The following is a 23,154-nucleotide window of genomic DNA, read 5'->3' as shown; positions in this document are numbered from 1 at the left end:
AACTGGTTGACTGCCAAGAAAAGGGGAAATACGCATACTGTAAAACCATTAAATTTCGTGATTTTGGTCAAAACAGCACTCTTGTGGGGATATGATTTGTGGATTTAAACTTTTAAAATTTGAATGAATGGGGATTTTACTTGTTCGTTGGGATTAAATTGCGTGGACTGACTCAACCACGAAAATTAGCTCCCCACGAACATTAATGATTTGATATAACACTATACATTTTATCATGGAAGATGAAAATAAATACTATCACATGATTAAATTTTATCATCAGTCATTTTCACCATATACATAATTAAAGAAGTGACAGAAAATAAAATGGAAACACAAGACCTGTCTAAATTTTAAACAAGAGGGCCAAAATCGCCCTGTATCGCTCACCTGTTACCATTGCACTTAAGGACAAGAAGATCAAAGAATCATAATCCAGATCAATCAAAGAATTATGAGAAAATATAGTTGAAATTTTCTTAAAGTTACTTCAAATAAAATTATTTTCAAATCAGGCCAGTAGTTTTATGCCCAAAGGATTACATCGAGCAAAATTTTGACTGATGAAGCCCAAAAGACAGGAACAACAAAGCTGCTATCAAGCCGAAAACGTCAAAATAGCTAATTTTGGCCCTTTCATGGGCCGTAACTCTGGAACCCATTAGGGAATCTGGCCGATTCAAGAAAGGAACCAAGACCTTATGGTGACACAAGTTCCTTGCAAGTTTGATTAAATTCAAATCAAAAATGAAGCTGCTATTGTGCAGACAAGGTAAAAATAGCTCATTCTGGCCCTATCAGGGGCCATAACTCCCGAACAAATATAGGAATCTAACCATTTCAAGAAAGGAACCAACATCTTGGTTCGATACAAGTTGTGTGCAAGTTTGGTTAAAATCAAATCATAAATGAAGCTGCTATTGTGCAGACAAGGTCAAAAAAGCTAATTTTGGCCCTTTCAGGGGCCATAACTCTGGAACCTTTGTGGGATCTGGTCAGTTCCAGAAAGGAACCGAGATCTTATGGTGACACAAGTTTTGTGCAAGTTTGATTAAAATCAAATCATAAATGAAGCTGCTATGGTGCAGACAAGGTCAAAAAAGCTAATTTTGGCCCTTTTAGGGGCCATAACTCTGGAATACATAATGGGATCTGGTCGGTTCAAGAAAGGAACTGAGATCTTATGGTGACACAAGTTTTCTGCAAGTTCAATTGAAATTCAAATCATAAATGACGCTGCTATTGTGCAGACAAGGTCAAAATAGCTAATTTTGGCCCTTTCAGGGGCCATAACTCTGGAACACATAATGGAATCTGGCCAGTTCAAGAAGGGAACCAAGATCTTACGGTGACACAAGTTGTGTGCAAGTTTGGTTAAATTCAAATCATAAATGAAGCTGCTATTGTGCAGACAAGGGTAAAATAGCTAATTCTGGCCCTTTCATGGGCCATAACTCTGGAACCCATGAAGGAATCTGGCCAGTTCAAGAAAGGAACCAAGATCTCACGGTGATACAAGTGGTGTGCAAGTTTGGTAAAAATCAAATCATAAATGAAGCTGCTATTGTGCAGACAATGTAAAAATAGCTAATTTTGGCCCTTTAGGGGCCATAACTCTGGAACCCATAATGGGATCTGGTCGGTTGAAGAAAGGAACCAAGATCTTATGGTGATACAAGTTGTGTGCAAGTTTGGTTAAAATAAAATCATAAATGAAACCACTATCGTGCAGACAAGAAAGGACTTCGGACACTTTCTACATGAATTTGCCTACTCCAAGAGTGAAAAATAAACCACTGAGAAATAAGTTTTTAATTACATATACCATTAAAATACATATTTGAGATTATTTCTTAAAGTCAAATTTTTCAATATTTGTTTCGTAAAATGGTAATTTTTGCTCTAAACAGAATTACGTACCCTGTTATCTACATATAAAAGCTATTTTGCTTTAAACAACATTGTTCCCCCCCCCCCACCCCCCGTGCATCAAAACCATATTTGGCCAGCATATGTAGATATTAATTATACACATTTTCTATGACTATTGTATTGATGCAAGGGGTGGAGCAGTACTTTTAAACAAAAAATATAACTAAAGGGTGTTCCCAAATGTAAAGTAACCAATACTTTTTATATTCATTTTTAATAATTTGATAGTCACATATTTTTACATCTGTTTGTAACTCAAATACTATACAGATGTTTGAAAGGGCACATTTAGGCATGTTATACATGTATAGTAGTGAGAGAAGCAAATACTGTGAATTCATTATTATTCATTGGGTTAAATTTTCATTGGCTTATCCTGGTTGTTTGCTGCAGTAGATTGGCAAATGTGTGCTGTCAAATACTAGCAACACACCAGGTAACTTCTGCATGTCCTCCTTGCAACGCGCTCGCCACTAGCGATGAAGATGTAATTTGTTTTCCATTTTGTTTTTATTATTATTTTGTAGTTTTATATATTTTTTCATTTCTTCATCTTCTGTGCATTTACATGGTCATTTATTTCTTTCAGACACATACTAAATGTCACAAGCATTCATTACTTCATGTTCTTCTTTCTGTGAAAACTGAATTGAAGATTGTTCTTAGCGGCGGACTAGGCCTAAACACAACAAAAAAGAGGCAATATGTGCACAGCAGTTAATCTGATCCTGACTATAGTCTATCCAACAGAAATAACGCTTGGCATTGATATGCCTGTGATGCATAGGTCAAGAACAGTAGCTTCTTGACATGTCATATCAGTGACGGTTTCACATTCAGTGTGATGCCACGAAAGTGGTCTCAAGCAGATGGCATATACAAATACGGCTAGACGCGAAAACGTACTAATTGGTCCAGCCGAGTTTCAGATGGAATTTTTATGCAGCGACCTGCTTCTACTTTAGCCCTACAAATGACACATTTCGGATATATTTTGCCCACAACTTCAGCCCTGAATAGACAACATTATCTATGATGGGTTGTTGTCAGACTTATCCCGATTTAATTTTTTCCAATCCAGCTTCCTTAGGCAAGCCTCAGAAAGAACTGTCATTTTGGATACATTTTTATTACATGTTTAAGCGAAATGAGCCATGCCATGAGAAAAACAACATAGTGGCTTTGTGACCAGCATGGATCCAGACCAGCCTGAGCATCTGCGCAGTCTGGTCAGGATCCATGCTGTTCGCTTTCAACGCCTATTGGAATTAGACAAACCGTTAGCAAACAGCATGGATCCTGCGCAGGCTGGTCTGGATCCATGATTGTCGCAATTGCACTATGTTGGTTTTCTCATGGCGCGGCTCAAATATTATCTGTGCCACTGGTACTTATCCCAAGCAAGAACCCACCCTAAGGCCGTGATAAGATTACTGCCTTTTCTTAGTATTATTGTTATACAGCACACAAATATCGGCCATCACTTATAACAGAGCTATACAGACATGTACATGTACTTAAATAACTACCTGAACCACTGTAATAAAACTGACCGGTCACTTATACATGTATACCTATTCACACATGTAATGCATCAATAACTTTACATTACGAACAGTGTATAGATAAATCAAGTACAGGTTGTTTACAAAAATATCGTTCTCTTTTTTTATTTATTTATAGGATTTTAATCTTAAAATGTTATTTTTTCCTTAAATAATGGAAATTATTTTAGAATTAAAATAATTTGATTTATTTTTTCTCAAGCTATCGTTTGTTAAATTGTCGTCTGCTATTATATCATGTCAAATTGTCGTCTGCAATCTATAGATAAAGTACCATCGATATTGTTACACTTGGTTGCTCATGATTGGTTCCTATTCATGCTAAATTGGTACCCAGCTCAACATACTATATAAGCAAAAATCTCGTGCAGTTCTCTCACATTTGACTAGCTACACCGTCGTACTAACGTCAGAATTATTTAGAATTATTTGGCAAAACATTCCAACACGTCTGCAAATTTACTTGCAATGCCACGTGGTCGAAGGCAGGAACCGATGCGTCGGAGGGCTCTTCGTAACAGAGATGCCCAGCGTAATGAAGGGCAAGACAATGGCAACCAACAGGAACAGGCAGGAGAGAGGGTTTTACGACCGAGACAGGTCCAGAGAGACGTAGCTGAGCAGATTGACGACCGGCATGACGGCGACCCCGCAGCAGACCGAGGGCGCGGTCAGAAACGTCGTGCAGACGCCCTGGAGGAGAACGTGGTAGACGATAGAGTCCAACAATCTTCTGCAGGTAGGTCAAGTAACAGTATCATTGATTTTGAGCAGATTATTTGGGATTCAAACATAGTTCCTCAAAATGGGGACTGTAATAGTTTTTTAGGGCATACCGACAATTTTCGAATGGGGTGTGGCGACGCGAATACACTAGCTACGCACGCGCCAGCAAGCATTCCTTTTCATGATAATATTTCAGCGCACAATTCAGTAAATTCGCTAGGTGACATTTCTATACAAGCTTTGCGCTTGGCAGATGACGATTTGGCAGCTCACGTGCCAGCTTCTCTCAAACAAAAGATTTGCAAGGGCGAGTATGTAAATTTACGTCAAGCTATCACCCCAGCCCCTTGGTCAAAAATAAATAATGATCTATGGTGGCGTTGCATGCAGGTAAAGCCAGTCTCCAATAATCAAACTAACCCTGTTAGATTCACGTGCAATGATTTCAATTCTGGTAATTGTAGGTGGCCCAACTGCAGATTTGCCCACGTATGTGCAAGGTGTTATGCTCCTCATCCAGAGGTTGCTTGTACCTATATCAATACGTCGGTCAAGACTTTAGGTAGTCAAACGCCCTCATTTCGAGCTCCCTTTCGAGGTAGAGGGTCACAGTCACTCTTCAAGTCACGTGGTCGAGCCAAGAACCAGTTTAGGAAATGAATCGATAGCTTCATGTCAGCTTCAGAATAAAAATCTTTTCACTTTAGCAAAATCACCTGTGAAAATCTCAGCACTGAAACGCTACTAAATTTATACGATAAAAAAGAGGCAGATTTTCTATTAGACGGGTTTACTTACGGATTTCCCATTCAATATATGGGGCCACGAGAACCGCGCGACTCAAAAAATTTACGTTCCACAGAGTTCAACCCAGAATTAATTAGTACACAAATTAAAAAAGAAATTGATGCTGGCCGGGTTGCCGGTCCTTTCAAAGAACGACCACTACCAAATTTAATGGTTTCACCAATAGGTTTAGTACCCAAAAAGACTCCAGGTGAATATAGAATGATTCATCATTTATCTTACCCCCCTGGTAATTCGGTGAATGATTTTATTGATCCAGCCATTTGTTCGGTTAAGTACACAAGTTTCGATGAAGCAGTTAAACTGATTCAACAATTAGGGCGCAATTGTAAGTTATTTAAAACAGATATCAAAAGTGCTTATCGTTTAATTCCGATCAGACCTTCAGATTTCGAATTACTGGGTTTTTGCTTTAAGGAAAAATTTTATTTTGACAAGGCGCTGCCATTTGGTGCTTCAATCAGTTGCATAACATTTAAAAGATTTGCCAGGTTCTTGGAGTTTTGCATAAAATCAAAATTGAACACTGCTAAATTAATACACTACCTTGATGATTATTTAGGAGGAGACAAAACGACCGAGTCTTGTACCCATGCTTTAAAGATAGTTCAAGATACCATGTCTGAGTTGGGTGTTCCCTTGGCAACTGAAAAGACTGAAGGTCCGACGGAAGTTTTGGTGTTTTTAGGCCTAGAGTTAGATTCGAACCAGATGGTTGTAAGAATTCCTATTACGAAAATACAGGAGGTAGTTCAGAAAATTAAGGACATTTTAGCGCAGCCTAAATCAACTTTAAAGAAAGTACAGTCTTTGATTGGTTCTTTGAATTTCTGCTGTCGAGCCATTATAGCTGGTCGACCATTCATTCGCCGTCTGATAAACTCAATTTGTGGTCTGACGAAACCATATCATCATGTAAGAATTAAGGAAGAGATTCGTCTCGACTTAGCAATGTGGTTATATTTTTACAGAATCATAATGGCATTTCAGTTTTTCACGACAGATTTTGGGTTTCAAATGAAGATGTACAGTTATTTTCTGATAGTGCCGGGGGCACAAATTTAGGTTTTGGTATTTATTTCCAACGTCATTGGTGCCAAGCGAAATGGCCCGATTCATGGCATAAGCGTGGTTTTACGGCAGACATTACATTCCTGGAATTGTTTCCAGTTTTAGAAGCAGTATTCATTTGGGGATCAGAGTTAGTTAACAAAAAATAAGGTTCAGCTGCGATAATATGGCAGTTGTAAGTATTTTGAATAAGTTGTCATCGAAATCTGAATCAGTCATGCGTCTCGTTAGGCTCTTAACTCTTCACTGTATGAAGCTGAATATTCTTATTAAGGCTGAACATGTTCCAGGTCGCCACAATGACATTTATGACGCATTATCTTGATTTCAGTCAGCCAGATTCAGAGAACTAGCTCCAGATGCAGATCCACAATCTCAACAGGTCCTGGAATTTCTGTGGAGCGTCTTCGATCTAGAGCTCGAAGTCTGTTACAGTCCGGAATAGCACCTAATACGTCAGCTACGTATAATACTGCTATTAAAGTATTTGAAAAATTCCAATTCACTTACCATTTACCTTTACAATGGCCGATACCAATCCAACACATCATTTTGTTTATTGCATGTTGTTTTGAGAAGGGTCAATCTTCTAAGACGATTTCAACTTATATTGCAGGCTTAAATTATTTTCACAAATTGCACGGGTTTTTTGACTTACACAAGGTTTTTATCATAAATAAACTGTTAGAAGGTTGTCGAAGAAATCGTGTTACACGAGACAATCGGGCCCCATTGACCAAATCATTATTAAAGATTATATGCGGTTGCTTACCTCGTACATGCTACAATGATTATGAGGCAAAACTATTTTGTAGTTTGTTTACTGTAGCATACTTCGGTTTGTTTCGGGTAAGCGAATTAGTAGCCCCTTCGACTTCACAAATTCAGAGAGTTGTTAAAGTCGCAGACATGTCCATTATAGATAACAAATATGTACTTATCAAACTTCATTATTTCAAAACTAATCAGGCTGGAAATCAGGTTACATTAAAAATTCCTACGGACGAGGATATGATTTGTCCAGTCCGTGCATTATCTCAATATATAGCGAAAAAAGACCAAAATTTCAGGGCCCTTTATTTATTCATCATAATGGGACACCTGTGACAAGATCTCAGTTTTCTACGGTTTTAGCCAAATGTTTGAATAACGCTCGAATATTCAATAACACCAGTTATAAAACCCATAGCTTTCGAATTGGTAGAGCCACAGATTTAGCAATGCAAGGCCTATCGTCAGAAGCAATAATGAAACTGGGTAGATGGTCGTCTGGTTGTTTCAAATTATATATCCGTAACTAATAGTGTTGTGACTTTAGGCTTATATGCTTGGTGAGACCCAAGTCATATGTCAGTATTCAACATACAAATTAAGATGTAATCACTTATACATTCTCGTATAATTTTTATTTAGACATATGGGTCCTTGGAGACTCGATCCCATATTGGGCTGGAGTGCAGGCAAAAGAAACGAACAAACTGAATCTACGCTTGCCGGATTTGTCCATTGACTGGCTGGGGGTGCGAGGCTTGCATTGGCGGAATTTCAGACAGCAATTTGAGGCTAAGGTGCTTTTTTCTTCCCATCCATCAATTATATTTTTACACCTAGGTGGGAACGATTTAACAGACTCCACAGTTGTTCAACTTAAAAGAACAATGGAAACTGAAATAGAATATTTGCGTGACGCCTTTCCAGATTCTATTCTAGTCTGGATAGACATTCTTCAGAGGCAAGTCTGGAGAGGGGCCTTAAAGGGGTATGAAGTAATTGAACAAAAGCGCATTCGTATAAACAGGGCAGGCCGCAAATTGGTTCGATCTAGTGGTAGATATGATATTATTCAGCCCGATATTGATGCCGAAACTCCATTTTTTCGGCCAGATGGGGTTCATCTGAATGAAGTAGGACTAGAGTTTTACTTGGATTATATTAGGGATTCAATTTTAAAGAATATCTCTGAAAATCGCTAGAATTTTGGCGGATAAATTATAAATTTATTGTGGCGGTATAATTCTGTCGGCCGTGGGGTGAACGGATGCGGTGTCTGTGTGTTTGCGTTCAAGTTATGTATCTTGGGTGTCACATGTTTACCAGTTTGTGTTAACTGGTTAGTAAAAGGTTTTGCCCTAGTACTTGGCGATTCCTACCTAGTATTGCATGTGTTGCGTTGTTTGGCCTGGCTTTCAGGGGTGTCAGTTTGCCTTGCCTTGCCTTGCCTTACATTGACTTGTGTTGCGATTTCGCTCATTATACGGTGATACCCCAAATGAATGGAATATGTGGCTCGAGGTTCAATGGACATTGTTGCGTATTTGCGTTTGAGTGACACCCGTTGCAAAAGTACAAAGTGTACAAAGTGTCTTGCGTTGTCTTACCATGCGTGCTGTTGTATTGCATTGCCTCACTCTACATTGCTCGGGTTGTGCATTTGACCCACATTCCGGTGAGACCCGGGCTGGGTTGGATTCACGATTCGAGATTCGATGGATTGTGTGGTTGCGTGGTTACAGTTAGTGATGTTTGCAAGCCTTGGGTTGGAGCGTCTGTTCTCCTCTCGGTCGATGGAAATTTTATCCCACTTAGACTCTACACGGTGAGACCCTTGTTGAGTCACGAGCGGCCGATCAACTTCCATTATTATTAACAGACTTTAATTAATCCAAGTTGATTACATGATTATATATGAATGTGGAACTTTTATTACAAGTATCAGTATATATTGATGTTAATAAAAAGAGTACTGTACGAGATAGTTGGTCTTATTTTGAGTAATAAAATAAACAGATTTTGTCACTTTTTTCGACTGGAATTCATATATTTGAAACTTCCGTAAAGTGATGACATTATATTTTTACGGAAATTAAATATTTTATTTTTTCAAGAAAATATAACCTTGCCCAGATAAAATAAGAAAAACATTTTGATAGGAACAGATACAAATCAGTTTCTGCTGTAAAAAATAACTAATACGTTGGTTATCATTGACTCGAAATGATTTGGGTATTGTTTAAATACTTAATGAGAAATTTGCATTTAAAATGTAGGCTAGAAGCATATGATAGTGTCCGAAGTCCTTGTTGACGCACAAAAATAGCAAATTCTGGCCCTTTAAGGGGCAATAACTCTAGAACCCATGATGGGATCTGGCCAGTTTTTGAAAGGAACTCAGATATCATGCCAATACAAGTTTTGTACAAGTCTGATCAAAATTGCTTGCAAAATGTTGTCTCTATCTTGTTCACAAGAAATTGTGGACGGAGGACGGACGGACGGACGATGGACGAAGGGCGATCACAAAAGCTCACCCTGTCACTATGTGACAGGTGAGCTAAAAAGTTTAACCTTCAACAATGCAAATTTAACTTATGCATCCAAAGTAAATTGTGTCATTGAAGAGAAAAAGCACTTTTGACAGATACCAGTTGTTCCTGCACAGAAACAAATTCTCATTTAAACCACTTAGTGAAAGAACCAAGGGCTGTTCCAAAAGTTTGTAATAGAGGTGGGACAGCTTTTGTTTTCAGCATTAAACTGCCAGCCTCAGCTTCAAATCCTCTATCTCTAAGCTGATTGGCTAATCCTATCACAGACAGGTGATTACATGACCCAATCTCTGGATCCTGATTGGTCAGAACATACTGCACAATGATTGGATAATGTGTTGTTGATACCAGATCAGGTACAAGATGGTGCTTCAGAATAAGATTTATAAGATCTGCATCCTCATTTATCTGAAAAAATATACTTGTTATATGAAACATGAGAATATTTCAAACCAAAAACTCTAAAAAGGCTATTACAAAAACATTTAATTTTGTGGATGTTTTTGTCAACATGACTATTTTGATCTGTGGATTTCCTATCTTGAGGATATGAAAATAGGAAATTTGCTTTTTTTTCATTGAGACTTAGTGCTCTGTGCTTCCGAGAAATATACCCTTGCCTATTATCTTTTTTTCAGTATATATGTGATCAGGTTTAAAGTCTTCAGTAATATAAACCATGGTGTCTACTTGCTATGTGCTGACATGTTCTAGCACTATCCTCTAAACGATGAGCACCAAGCGAGAGCTACTAGTCATTGACCATTTTTCACATCTTTGGTATGACGTGGCCAGGGAGTGAACCCATCACCTCATGCACTCTGAGTGTCCACCGAGATTTAATTTAGTTGATTACTCGACCTTTGAAATTAATGACTTCACATCTTTAGGCCAATTAGAGAGCTTTGGACTTCCAACACTGAGCCCAGGAGTGTTATACACTATATTGAGTCGGAATATTATTGACAATACACTTTCTACATGAATTAATATTTCTGGATAATTAGACATTTAATAAATTAAGTATTAACCTACTGGTGATTAATAAGTTTTTATTAATTTCAAAGAAAGTGAGCCTGGCATCCTGTACAGATGATTGTATTTCTCACCTGTGGTAGTCGTGACAACAGATCCATTGCACTAGAAAACAGTTCCCTTTGTTCAGTGATAAGAGAAAATTTGACAGCCTCTATACTGTAGCCATGTTGAACCATTTCTTTGTACACTGTCTCAATATTCTGAAAACACAACTAAACTATATTCACAGCCATTATTCAGTAAAGTTAAAAGTCAATTTATTTCACAGGGCTAGAAAAATGTGCAGTACGTTTCAACTAAGCTTCTGTAAACACTGTCCTGTTGCTCTACCAACTGAGGAACTATTTTATTATAAACCTATGTTTATCAATCTGTTTTTAAATGTATACTAGGCTCAAATTTCAGATCTGAAAACATGAACAATTACTTCATACCAGTATATTTTTGTTAACATAAAATTACACAAGGAACTACTTTTGAATACTATCTTCCAGTGTCTTTGACAGAGAACAAACAATGTGGATGTGAATAAATTATGCCATGAAATTAGGCATTTTCAACCATCAAAACAGTTGATTTCGCTTTTGGTTGAAGACAGTACAGTAAAACACTGCTCACATAAGCACTGATGGCTCGAGAATCAGGGCCGACTTGAACAATACATATGTTCCTAGGATGTTTTCCTTAAATCTGCTATGCTTGGATCACCCTACAACTCGAATAAATAAGCATTCTGCTAAGCCTCTTTCGACTTTGAGCAGTCAATGTTTTAGTATATTACAAACCATCTGACCTGAAAAAAAACATCTGAATCATCTCATAACAGATACTAGAAGAAGAGGGAAGTATTGTCTTAAGTCAGAAGTCAGAACAGAAAATACCTGAAATGAAAGACTGGTTTCTGTTGTTTTCACTGTGTCTAAGACTAGCAATACGTTGTAGTGACAACCACTGACTACCATTGACTTAAACAGACTGCTCCAAGGCTTTTCTATGTCGCTGTAACAGAAACAGTTACAGATATATACTATAGCTCTTTCCTGTAAGCATCGTAAACACCTAATATGAATCTAAGATAATTTTATTATGATAAAATTGTAAATATTTTTACAGTACTGATGGATAAAATATAATCAGTCACTACATGTATATCTATAGAAGAAAAGACAGAATCAAAACTTACCTCAACTTGGAAAAAGATGGCCACAATTTTAGAAGACGACAAAGTGCTGAAAACTGAGATTTTCCATTGTTATCTCCCTGTAATGTGTTACTCTTCTGGAGTAAGTTAAGAAATAACTTGTGTCTTGACTCAGTAGAACCTATCTCAGCTTCGGTGACCTACAAAATAACCAGCCTATCAGTAATACCTTAAATATGAAACTGTTTTGAAATCACGCCAGTTGCAAGGCACGTTTTTCAGATCTATTTTTTTGTGCTTACTAGCAATTATACCATCATATTACTTGAACTACATCAAAGCATATCTCCATACCAGTCATTTTGATACTGTGGTCAAATGTATATACAAGGGTGAAAGTATGGAATATTGAAAATCCTGAAAAATTTGCTGGGGGCTTGGGGGCCGCTAGGGCCCCCGGTGGGTCCAGGGCAAAGCCCTGGTAGGAGGGCCAGGGGGGCGAAGCCCCCAGGAAGCTTCTGAGAATTAGTGATTTTGAACGCTTAGAACAGCCGTATTCTACCCTTATATGTGTGCCAAAAATTTACTTATTATATTGCACAAAATGCATGATTTTCAGTTAACAGTAACTTTTCTAAGTCAAGGACTTGTTTCAACAATATACCCTCAACATATTTTTGTAAGATTCAGACTGAAACTACCTGAAAATTCTAGCAACATTTTTGTTTTTTCATGACACCATATTTTAATGTTCTGGCACAACATTCACAAAATGCAGACCCTGCAATATCCGGTTTTCGTAGCCAAAGACCCCATCGATCACCATCGGTGTCACATTCAGATAGCCAAGCCCATCTCCATTTGTTACCATGTTTGCTTTCTAAGTCCTAAGTATTGTACGCTGGCGGTAAAAACATTATTTTTCAGGCACTATCCCGTGCAGCCATAATTACGGCGTGTTAATCCCCGAAAGAAATCTTGATCTTCCTCCTGTTCCTCGTGGAAAGATTGATACTTTGGAGATAAAAAGCGTGCAAACCGTAGAAATCAAGACATGCGTGTGCAAGTCCGTGCAAACTTTGACGCGGCAACTTTTAGGCGCACGTGAAAGTCATGAAAAACGTGAGCGAATAGTTATATAAACGGTCGTCTAAAATGATGTTTTAAAACAAACAGTTGAAGTAAATTTCGGTACGTAACGGGATCGAGTAATCATCACTGCAATATTTTTTTATTAAAGTGACTTTTCCGTGGTTGACGCTTGTTTTATAATTGGAACTCTTTACAAGGTGTGTATAATAAAATCCAGACATCACGGAAGTTGCCAAAAATGGCCGGACATTCGGTCCTGCACTGCCGGGACGAACATTAAATATAAAACAAACAGGAATCTTGCTTCCTTTTATCAGTATGCAGCTGTTAATTATTTTTCTTGTATCCTATCTGATCTAGATTGCTTTGGATTCGAAAATCCCGAAAAATAATTATCATCAACCCACCCCTGTTCAAAGCGGAAAAAAACATTAACAATTATCGGTAAATATTCTGTTGATAAAATAAGTACTGGCCTTGTTTTCGTCATCAGTTAAAACCCCCTTAAAGAACTAAAAGAAGTGTGTCGGTATCATGGCATCTGAAGTGGAGATCAAAGTTGCCCGGGATTGTCATGGCATTACGTCATGTTTTCGCGCCATGTGACACATCACTGTCTGATCGTACCGCCTCGGTTCTTTAAAACAGTAAAAAAAGTATCTTCTTTAAATTTTTTAAAAGCGAATTGCAATATCCCGTATAAACTGACAGGTAAATGTGTCAAACGATAAGTGACCTATCTGCCCTATTTTTTTTTACATTATTGTTTGAGAAGAATATCTCACATAGTGTCGTGTCAAAAATATATCTACAAATATTCATTTACTTATCAAACTTATTTAAAACCACAGCGACATCATACTGCTTTATTTTAAAACCATATTTCTATTTACGTTCACGAGGTCACGTAACCTATTCTGCCGCATTACACAGAAATCTGTTTGCCAAAAATTGTTTTACTCCTGTATTAAAATAGCTGCCGCTTTTTTATTATTTAAGATTTTTTAATTCTGTTTTTTGTACTTTCTTGTCAAAAGTCTGAATTTTATGACCATAGAATGTAGTATTTATTTACTTTTAGAAATAAATAAATATTTAAGATCGCGCTGTTTGAAATTTTACAAATAAATGTATGAAAATTCGATCGTTTTTATAGACTTTTGCCTACATTTCTGTCGATATCTTATCAAAATCGTTATAGAATTCAAACTGTATTACTTCTCAAGCGGTGTTGAAAATTTGAAGCGATTATATTAAAAAATGAATGCACTACGCGCGTTTTTTGTGTACGTGTCGATAAACAAAAGTAACGGCGATCTAGCCTAAATTAGATATTATTATTACGATAGGTCGCACGTGTTCGTGGAATGGAAAATTACTGGTATGACGTTTTGATATCTTTACGATTCGCGGGTAAATTCCAGTCAATCCAGGTTAGTTTTAGGGATGTAATTTCTGCATTTGGTAAAGTTACGAGGTAAAATCCACGCGTCCGATCGGATGAGCATACAGAGAGGTCCACTCGTCCCTATCCAGACTTTAACCCACCAATACTCGTATAAGACATAACTCGCAATATACGAGGCGGCTACATGTCCGTGGTGTTTGAAGATAAAATTGCATGCAAGAAATCGAGAAATGCATGCTGCAGACAAAAGTCCGTGCAAATTCTGACGCGCGGGAACTTTTCGGCGCATGTAAAATTTATGAAAAACGTAACAGTTGTTTTCATTGAAGTACAGCGCCTATGCGGGTCAATCAAAATTGTCGTTACATATTGACAATATGCGAGATGCGCTGCAAACGGCAAATGTGATAAACAGAGTCGATTGTGTTTGTCGCCGATCGACTGCTTTTTCAAGCTTTGTTGATTGATGGCACAATACCAACACCCCCCCCCCCCCCCCTCGAATTTCGACCCGGATTTACACGATTTGGAAAAACGATCCCGGCCGAGATGGAAAATCCGGAACTTCCGGAGTATTCCGGAAGGCAGTGGCTAGGGTTACGGTACCGTAATCCTAGCCTCCGATTCTAGGATTACGGAAGTTCCGTATTTCTAGACAACCCTGTGAGAATAGGCTAGGATTACGGAAGTATTTAAGAGGAGTCAAATATATATATATTAGGACATGCATAAATGATGTTTTAAACTTAATAGCGACTTTTTATGCCTGTCGTATTATTTCGTGTTATCGATCCGCCATTTTGGGTTAGTAAAAGAAGAAAGAGAAAAGAAAAAAAATAGAGAAGAACAATTAAAAATGAAAGGAAAAAAAAATGCAAAATCACGACTATGAAATAATAACGTACTCGAAAACAAAAACAAAGTTACAACAATATTTAAAAAAAACAAGAACAAAAAAAAAACAAAAAACGATTATTTATTATGGAAATTGAAAAGAAAAAGAAATGGGCCATGAACTGAGCACCTCCTCGTGATGTAACCCGGATATAGTTGGACAATTATGTAAACATTGAAACATTACTATTTTCATTATGAAGATTTTAACTTTTCATTCATAATCATTCATCAACAGTGCATAAATAATTGTCCATCTATATTTTACTAACCCAAAATGGCGGATCGATAACACGAAATAATATGGCAGACATGAAAAATCGCTATTTTAAGTGAAACAAGTAAGTTAACATCATTTATGCATGTCCTAACATATATATTTGATTCCTCTTAAATACTTCCGTAATCCTAGCCTATTCTCGTAGGGTTGCCTAGAAATACGGAACTTCCGTAATCCTAGAATCGGAGGCTAGGATTACGGTACCGTAACCCTAGCCACTGCCATTCCGGCACCGGAAAACTTTCACCCATGTATATACATGACAAGTTCAACTTATAATATTCCTGCCCTGACTTTCAATGATGCTGGAGTTAGGATATAACTGTAATTATCATATTTCAGACAACACTACCTCAATGCTGATCTACATATTTGTTTATATAAATTTTAACATAAATGTTCTCACCTGACATTGTGGCCAGATTTCTGACACAACTGCCTGTGTTCTGTACAATGTTAGTAAGACAGAATCTTCCTCTGACAACTTGAAACTCTGAAATGGGGACACACATACATTTAGCAATACAGATAACTTGTTTCCCTATTTGTACCAAGGCATGAACTCAGATAATTTTTCATTGAAAACAAACTGTATTTATAAAACTGAAATAGTTATAAGAGTACAAAAGGGAGATAATCAGAACTTAATTTTATCCAGCTACCCGACAACCAAATACTATGAGGTTACTAAAATCTTAAAACTGAAGTTATTATTTATTTATTTTATTTATTTGGGTTTTACGGCGCACCAACACAGTTATTAAACAAGAGGACCATGATGGTCCTGAATCGCTCACCTCTTCCCACATGATCCAGTTTTGAGTATGACGTCGTTTTTTCTATTATTTGACATAGTGACCTAGTTTTTGAGCTCATGTGACCCAGTTTTGAACTTCACCTAGATATTATCAAGATAAAAATTCTGACCAATTTTCATGAAGATCCATTGAAAAATATGGTCTCTAGAGAGATCACAAGGTTTTTCTATTATTTGACCTATTGACCTAGTTTTTTAAGGCACGTGACCCAGTTTCAAACTTGACCTAGATATCATCAAGGTGAACATTCTGACCAATTTTCATGAAGATCCATTCAAGGGTATGGCCTCTAGAGAGGTCACAAGGTTTTTCTATTTCAAGACCTACTGACCTAGTTTTTGATCACAGTTGACCCAGTTTCGAACTTGACCTAGATATCATCAAGATAAACATTCAGACCAACTTTCATACAGATCCCATGAAAAAAATGGCCTCTAGAGAGGTCACAACGTTTTTTCATTATTTGACCTACTGACTACTTCTTGATGGCACGTGACCCACTTTCGAACTTGACCTAGATATCATCAAGATGAACATTCTGACCAATTTTTATAGAGATCTATTCACAAGTATGGCCTCTAGAGAGGTCACAAGGTTTTTCTATTTTTAGACCTACTGACCTAGTTTTTGACCGCACATGACCCTGTTTCGAACTTGGCCTAGATATCATCAAGATGAACATTCAGACCAACTTTCATGAAGATCCGTTGAAAAATATGGCCTTTAGAGAGGTCACAAGGTTTTTCTATTATTTGACCTACTGACCTAGTTTTTGATGGCACGTGACCCACTTTCAAACTTGACTAGATGTCATCAAGATGAACATTCAGACCAACTTTCATACAGATCCCATGAAAAATATGGCCTCTAGAGAGGTCACAAGGTTTTTCTATTATTTGACCTACTGACCTATTTTTTGATGGCATGTGACCCACTTTCGAACTTGACCTAGATATCATCAAGGTGAACATTCTGACCAATTTTCATGAAGATTTCATGAAATATATGGCCTCTAGAGAGGTCAAAAGGTTTTTCTATTTTTAGACCTACTGACCTAGTTTTTGACCGCAGTTGACCAAGTTTCGAACTTGACCTAGTTATCATCAAGATGAACATTCAGACCAACTTTCATACAGATCCCATGAAAAATTTGGCCTTTAGAGAGGTCACAAGGTTTTTCTATTATTTGACCTATTGACCTAGTTTTTGATGGCACGTGACCCAGTTTCGAACTTGACCTAGATATCATCAAGGTGAATGTTCTGACCAATTTTCATGAAGATCTTGTGAAATATATGGCCTCTAGAAAGGTCACAAGGTTTTACTATTTTTAGACCTACTGATCTAGTTTTTGACCGCACGTGACCCAGTTTCGAACTTGACCTAGATATCATCAAGATGAACATTCAGAACAACTTTCATACAGATCCCATGAAAAATATGGCCTTTACAGAGGTCACAAGGTTTTTCTATTATTTGACCTACTGACCTAGTTTTTAATGGCACGTGACCCAGTTTCGAACTTGACCTAGATATCATCAAGGATAACGTTCTGACCAACTTTCATGAAGATCTTGTGAAATATATGGCCTCTAGAGAGGTCACAAGGTTTTTCTATTTTTAGACCTACTGACCTAGTTTTTGAAAGCAAGTGACCCAGTTTCGAACTTGACCTAGATATCATCAAGGTGAACATTCTGACCAATTTTCATGAAGATCCATTGAAAATTATGGCCTCTAGAGAGGTCACAAGGTTTTTCTATTTTTAGACCTACTGACCTAGTTTTTGATGGCACGTGACCCAGTTTCGAACTTGACCTAGATATTATCAAGATGAACATTCTGACCAACTTTCATAAAGATCCCACGAAAAATGTGACCTCTAGCGAGGTCACAAGCAAAAGTTTACGGACGGACGCACGCACGCACGGACTGACGACGGACGCCGGACACTGCGCAATCACAAAAGCTCACCTTGTCACTTTGTGACAGGTGAGCTAAAAAGATCTCAGTGAAACAAAATGTATAGATACCAAGACAAATATCAACAAGAGGACCATGATGGTCCTGAATCGCTCACCTCTTCCCACATGACCCAGTTTTGAGTATGACGTCGTTTTTTCTATTCATAATTTTAACAGGTCCAAAACATTGCGGAATGATACTTATTTCACTTGTGTATTGATTACATTTTACTCGGACTTTATCATAGACTCCCTGTGTAAAATCTCAAACTTTTAACTAAAATAAAGGTATTAAATCGATATAATATTTCAATGAAACTTCAAAGTTTTGTTGTTTGTTGCATCATCTGGGGCATGTGCAGTGAAAAATCTTAATTTGATTTCTAAAATAGTGTGATATTTATTTCTAAATTCACTGTATGTTCATTGTAAATATACTTCGTTATACCCAAGTGGAAATTGGCAGGTACTCGAAAATGCAGCTGTCTGATTGGTCAATTAGAACCCCTAATGTACTGTGATGTCATGATAAAGTTATGAATTATTTGACATAGTGACCTAGTTTTTGAGCTCATGTGACCCAGTTTTGAACTTGACCTAGATATTATCAAGATAAACATTCTGACCATTTTTCATGAAGATCCACTGAAAAATATAGTCTCTAGAGAGGTCACAAGGTTTTTCTATTATTTGACCTATTGACCTAGTTTTCGAAGGTACATGACCCTGTTTTGAACTTTATTTAGATATCATCAAGGTGAACATTCTCACTAATTTTCATGAAGATCTCATAAATATGGCCTCTAGAGAGGTCACAAGGTTTTTCTATTTTTATACCTACTGGCCTAGTTTATGACCGCACTTGACCCAGTTTCGAAACTGACCTAGATATCATCAAGGTGAACATTCAGATCAATTTTCATGAAGATCCATTGAAAAATATGGCCTTTAGAGAGGTCAAAAGATTATAATAATTTTAGACCTACTGACCTAGTTTTTGACTGCAGCTGACCCAGTTTTGAACTTGATCTAGATATCATCAAGATGAACATTCAGACCAACTTTCATACAGATTCCATGAAAAGTATGGCCTCTAGAGAGGTCACAAGGTGTTTAAGCTCACCTGTCACAAAGTGACAAGGTGAGCTTTTGTGATTGTGCGGTGACCGTCGTCCGTCCGTCCATGCGTGCGTCCGTCCGTCCGTAAACTTTTGCTTGTGACCACTCTAGAGGTCACATTTTTCATGGGATCTTTATAAAAGTTGGACAGAATGTTCATCTTGATGATATCTAGGTCAAGTTCGAAACTGGGTCACGTGCCATCAAAAACTAGGTCAGTAGGTCTAAAAATAGAAAAACCTTGTGACCTCTCTAGAGGCCATATATTTCATGAGATCTTCATTAAAATTGGTCAGAATGTTCAACTTGATGATATCTAGGTCAAGTTCGAAAGTGGGTCACGTGCCATCAAAAACTAGGTCAGTAGGTCAAATAATAGAAAAACCTTGTGACCTCTCTAGAGGCCATAATTTTCATGGGATCTGTATGAACGTTGGTCTGAATGTTCATCTTGACGATCTCTAGGTCAAGGTCGAAAGTGGGTCACGTGCCGCCAAAAACTAGGTCAGTAGGTCAAATAATAGAAAAACCTTGTGACCTCTCTAAAGGCCATATATTTCATGAGATCTTCATTAAAATTAGTCAGAATGTTCAACTTGATGATATCTAGGTCAAGTTCGAAAGTGGGTCACATGCCATCAAAAACTAGGTCAGTAGGTTAAATAACAGAAAAACCTTGTGACCTCTCTAGAGGCCATAATTTTCATGGGATCTGTATGAAAGTTGGTCTGAATGTTCATCTTGACGATCTCTAGGTCAAGGTCAAAAGTGGGTCACCTGCCGCCAAAAACTAGGTCAGTAGGTCAAATAATAGAAAAACCTTGTGACCTCTCTAAAGGCCATATTTTTCATGGGATCTGTATGAAAAATGGTCTGAATGTTCATCTTGATGATATCTAGGTCAGATTCGAAACAGGGTCATGTGCGGTCAAAAACTAGGTCAGTAGGTCTAAAAATAGAAAAACCTTGTGACCTCTCTAGAGGCCATACTTGTGAATGGATCGTCATGAAAATTGGTCAGAATGTTCACCTTGATGATATCTAGGTCAAGTTTGAAACTGGGTCACGTGCCTTACAAAACTAGGTCAGTAGGTCAAATAATAAAAAAAACCTTGTGACCTCTCTAGAGGCCATACTTTTTATGGGATCTGTATGAAAGTTGGTCTGAATGTTCATCTTGATGATATCTAGGTCAAGTTTGAAATTGGGTCAACTGTGGTCAAAAACTAGGTCAGTAGGTCTAAAATTATTAAAATCTTTTGACCCTCTCTAGAGGCCATATTTTTCAATGGATCTTCATGAAAATTGATCTGAATTTTCACCTTGATGATATCTAGATAAAGTTCAAAACAGGGTCAGGTACCTTCGAAAACTAGGTCAATAGGTCAAATAATAGAATCAAAGGCCTGAATGGCCTGAGTCGGCTAATGATTGATGTACTGACAGTATAGTCTACCAGTTTCAGTTTGTTTTTAGTTTTTATTGTTAAAATTTCATAACACAGCTCGATATTTACCCAAAATATTATATCCGGATACGATTACACTTTTCTCCAGTTTGAACAATATATTTTACAAATTGTGATGATACGAAGACATTTAGCAGCAATTGGCAGTATCTGACATTGAAGTTTACGGTTAAATTACCTCTTATTTAAATCTTTTCATAAAAAAGTTGAATCGTTTCGCCAAACATAGACGATCTACTTTCGATTTCAAAAACTACAAGAAAATACAATTTAATGTTTCGCCGATTTGTTTATTTCTCGAAAAATAAGAATTAAAATCATTTTTAATATCTGTAGTAACTAAACAAACCAGTAAGAGCTTCTTCTTCCGATAATTTATCCGTTTACTGACTGCAAAATTCATGTGTGTGTGTAGAAACCCACGCAAAGTTTATAGAAATCATACGATGCGTGTATACGTTCAATGTGGGAGAATTAAGGCTGATCGGGATCGGCTATGTTACCTAACGCATCCAGACGATTCATATTTTGTTTTTAAAAAAGCATTGTGTGCATTTCTGTAATTTTATATACGTTTAGAAATTATTAGACATGCGTATTTGCATTATTTCTATACGTAATTTACGCTAATACGCATCTTATATGGAGCCCTGTGGAACTATTTTTTGTCTTTCGCTGGATGTTACGCAAGCTTTGTAAGCCTGCGCAATTCATAAAATGCACATTTATGCTTAATGAGTTACATACGAGTATTGCACAATTACAAGTCATAAATATGACAGATTACATCGTATATTGGTCATAGCAAAGGGAATTCACGCAACTTAACTTCATTCTTGCAGTGAACTGTTTGAAGTTTGAGAAATCTAATGGAACTACATCGCTTCACTGTGTTATTTGGTCCATTTAGACTTAGAGAATCGCTGGATAGCAAGGACTCGTCAAAACGATTACATCGTTTAGCCGACTCAAAAACCTTGTGACATCTCTAGAGACCATATTTTTCAGTGGATCTTCATGAAAATTGGTCAGAATTTTTATCTTGATAATATCTAGGTCAAGTTCAAAACTGGGTCACATGAGCTCAAAAACTAGGTCACTACAGTAAAACACCGCTCGCTCGAGGTCGCAAGGGGATGAGCAAAATGCTCGAGTTATCCATGGTTTCGAGCGACCCAAACATTGACCAACATACGAAGAAAACTGAAGTTTGTTTTACGGTCATCGGGACCGTTTGCTGAGTAAACGGTGATGCGTAATAATAACATACTTGTGACATTTTCGAAAACAAACGTATTACAAACGTTATCTATTGATAGACGTTTCAATATGTAATTTGTAAATGGCACATGCGAAGAAACAACTAAGATATTTTTTTAAATTTTTATTCATCAACAAGTGCATATCATAATTATCGTCTCAATTTTATGAAACGGCTATATTATTTCCTTCATTTGCATGCAAACAACCGCTGATTAAATTACTAAGATTTCGATCCCGCAGAAAAGATGATTTAAGTTATCAGTAATTGATCGATATTTGATCAATAAAACTTTTCCTTAAGCTTTTAACAATAATTAATCTCATCATAATATCAAATATACCGACAAACAAACATTTATTAATAAGATAGTCTGGGAATAGACTACTACGCAATTCTCACGGTGTGTGAAAATGTTTAATTAACCGATACATTCTGACCGCCGAAGGTGTGAAAATTTTTGACACCTCTGCTCGAGTTAGCCAGAAACAACAAAGAGTAAATTAATACACAGGGACCAGGTGTCATGCTCGAGCGATCGAGTTATCGGTGCTCGACCCAGCCATGGTAATATCACATAGAAAATAGAAGGAAATCGGCCGGGACCACATGAATTGCTCGAGCGAGCCAGGGTGCTCGAGTCATCGATGCTCGAGCGAGCGGTGTTTCACTGTATGTCAAATAATAAACAAAACGATATCATACTCAAAACTGGGTCATGTGGGAAGAGGTGAGCGATTCAGGACCATCATGGTCCTCTTGTTTATTATTTGACCTACTGACCTTGTTTTATAAGGCACGAGACCCAGTTTCAAAACTGACCTAGATATCATCAAGGTGAATATTCTGACCAATTTTCATGAAGATCCATTCAAGGGTATGGCCTCTAGAGAGGTCACAAGGTTTTTCTATTTCAAGACCTACTGACCTAGTTTTTGATCGCAGTTGACCCAGTTTCAAACTTGACCTATATATCATCAAGATAAACATTCAGACCAACTTTCATACAGATCCCATGAAAAATATGGCCTCTAGAGAGGTCACAAGGTTTTTTCATTATTTGACCTACTGACCTACTTTTTGACGGCACATGACCCACTTTCGAATTTGACCTAGATATCATCAAGATGAACATTCTGACCAATTTTTATGGAGATCTATTCACAAGTATGGCCTCTAGAGATGTCACAAGGTTTTTCTATTTTTAGACCTACTGACCTAGTTTTTGACCACACATGACCCTG

General features: G+C 37.4%; 1 protein-coding gene across 1 annotated transcript in view; it reads right to left on the bottom strand.

Moving 5' to 3' along the window:
- Positions 1-261: 261 nt before the first annotated feature.
- LOC123565474 (NBAS subunit of NRZ tethering complex-like) overlaps positions 262-23,154 on the bottom strand; it is a 115,583-nt gene continuing 92,690 nt past the window's right edge. The window contains exons 55-59 of the mRNA XM_053549503.1: positions 15,687-15,773; positions 11,649-11,806; positions 11,347-11,464; positions 10,537-10,665; positions 262-9,835 (exon numbers count right to left, since the gene is read on the bottom strand). Of these exons, the coding sequence (XP_053405478.1) occupies positions 9,551-9,835; positions 10,537-10,665; positions 11,347-11,464; positions 11,649-11,806; positions 15,687-15,773 (777 nt within the window). The 3' untranslated portion in view covers positions 262-9,550. The remainder of the gene's footprint in view (positions 9,836-10,536; positions 10,666-11,346; positions 11,465-11,648; positions 11,807-15,686; positions 15,774-23,154) is intronic.

Source organism: Mercenaria mercenaria, chromosome 8 (genome assembly GCF_021730395.1).
Source record: "Mercenaria mercenaria strain notata chromosome 8, MADL_Memer_1, whole genome shotgun sequence".
NCBI classification, from domain to species: domain Eukaryota; kingdom Metazoa; phylum Mollusca; class Bivalvia; order Venerida; family Veneridae; genus Mercenaria; species Mercenaria mercenaria.
This window is presented reverse-complemented; position numbering and strand designations above follow the sequence as displayed.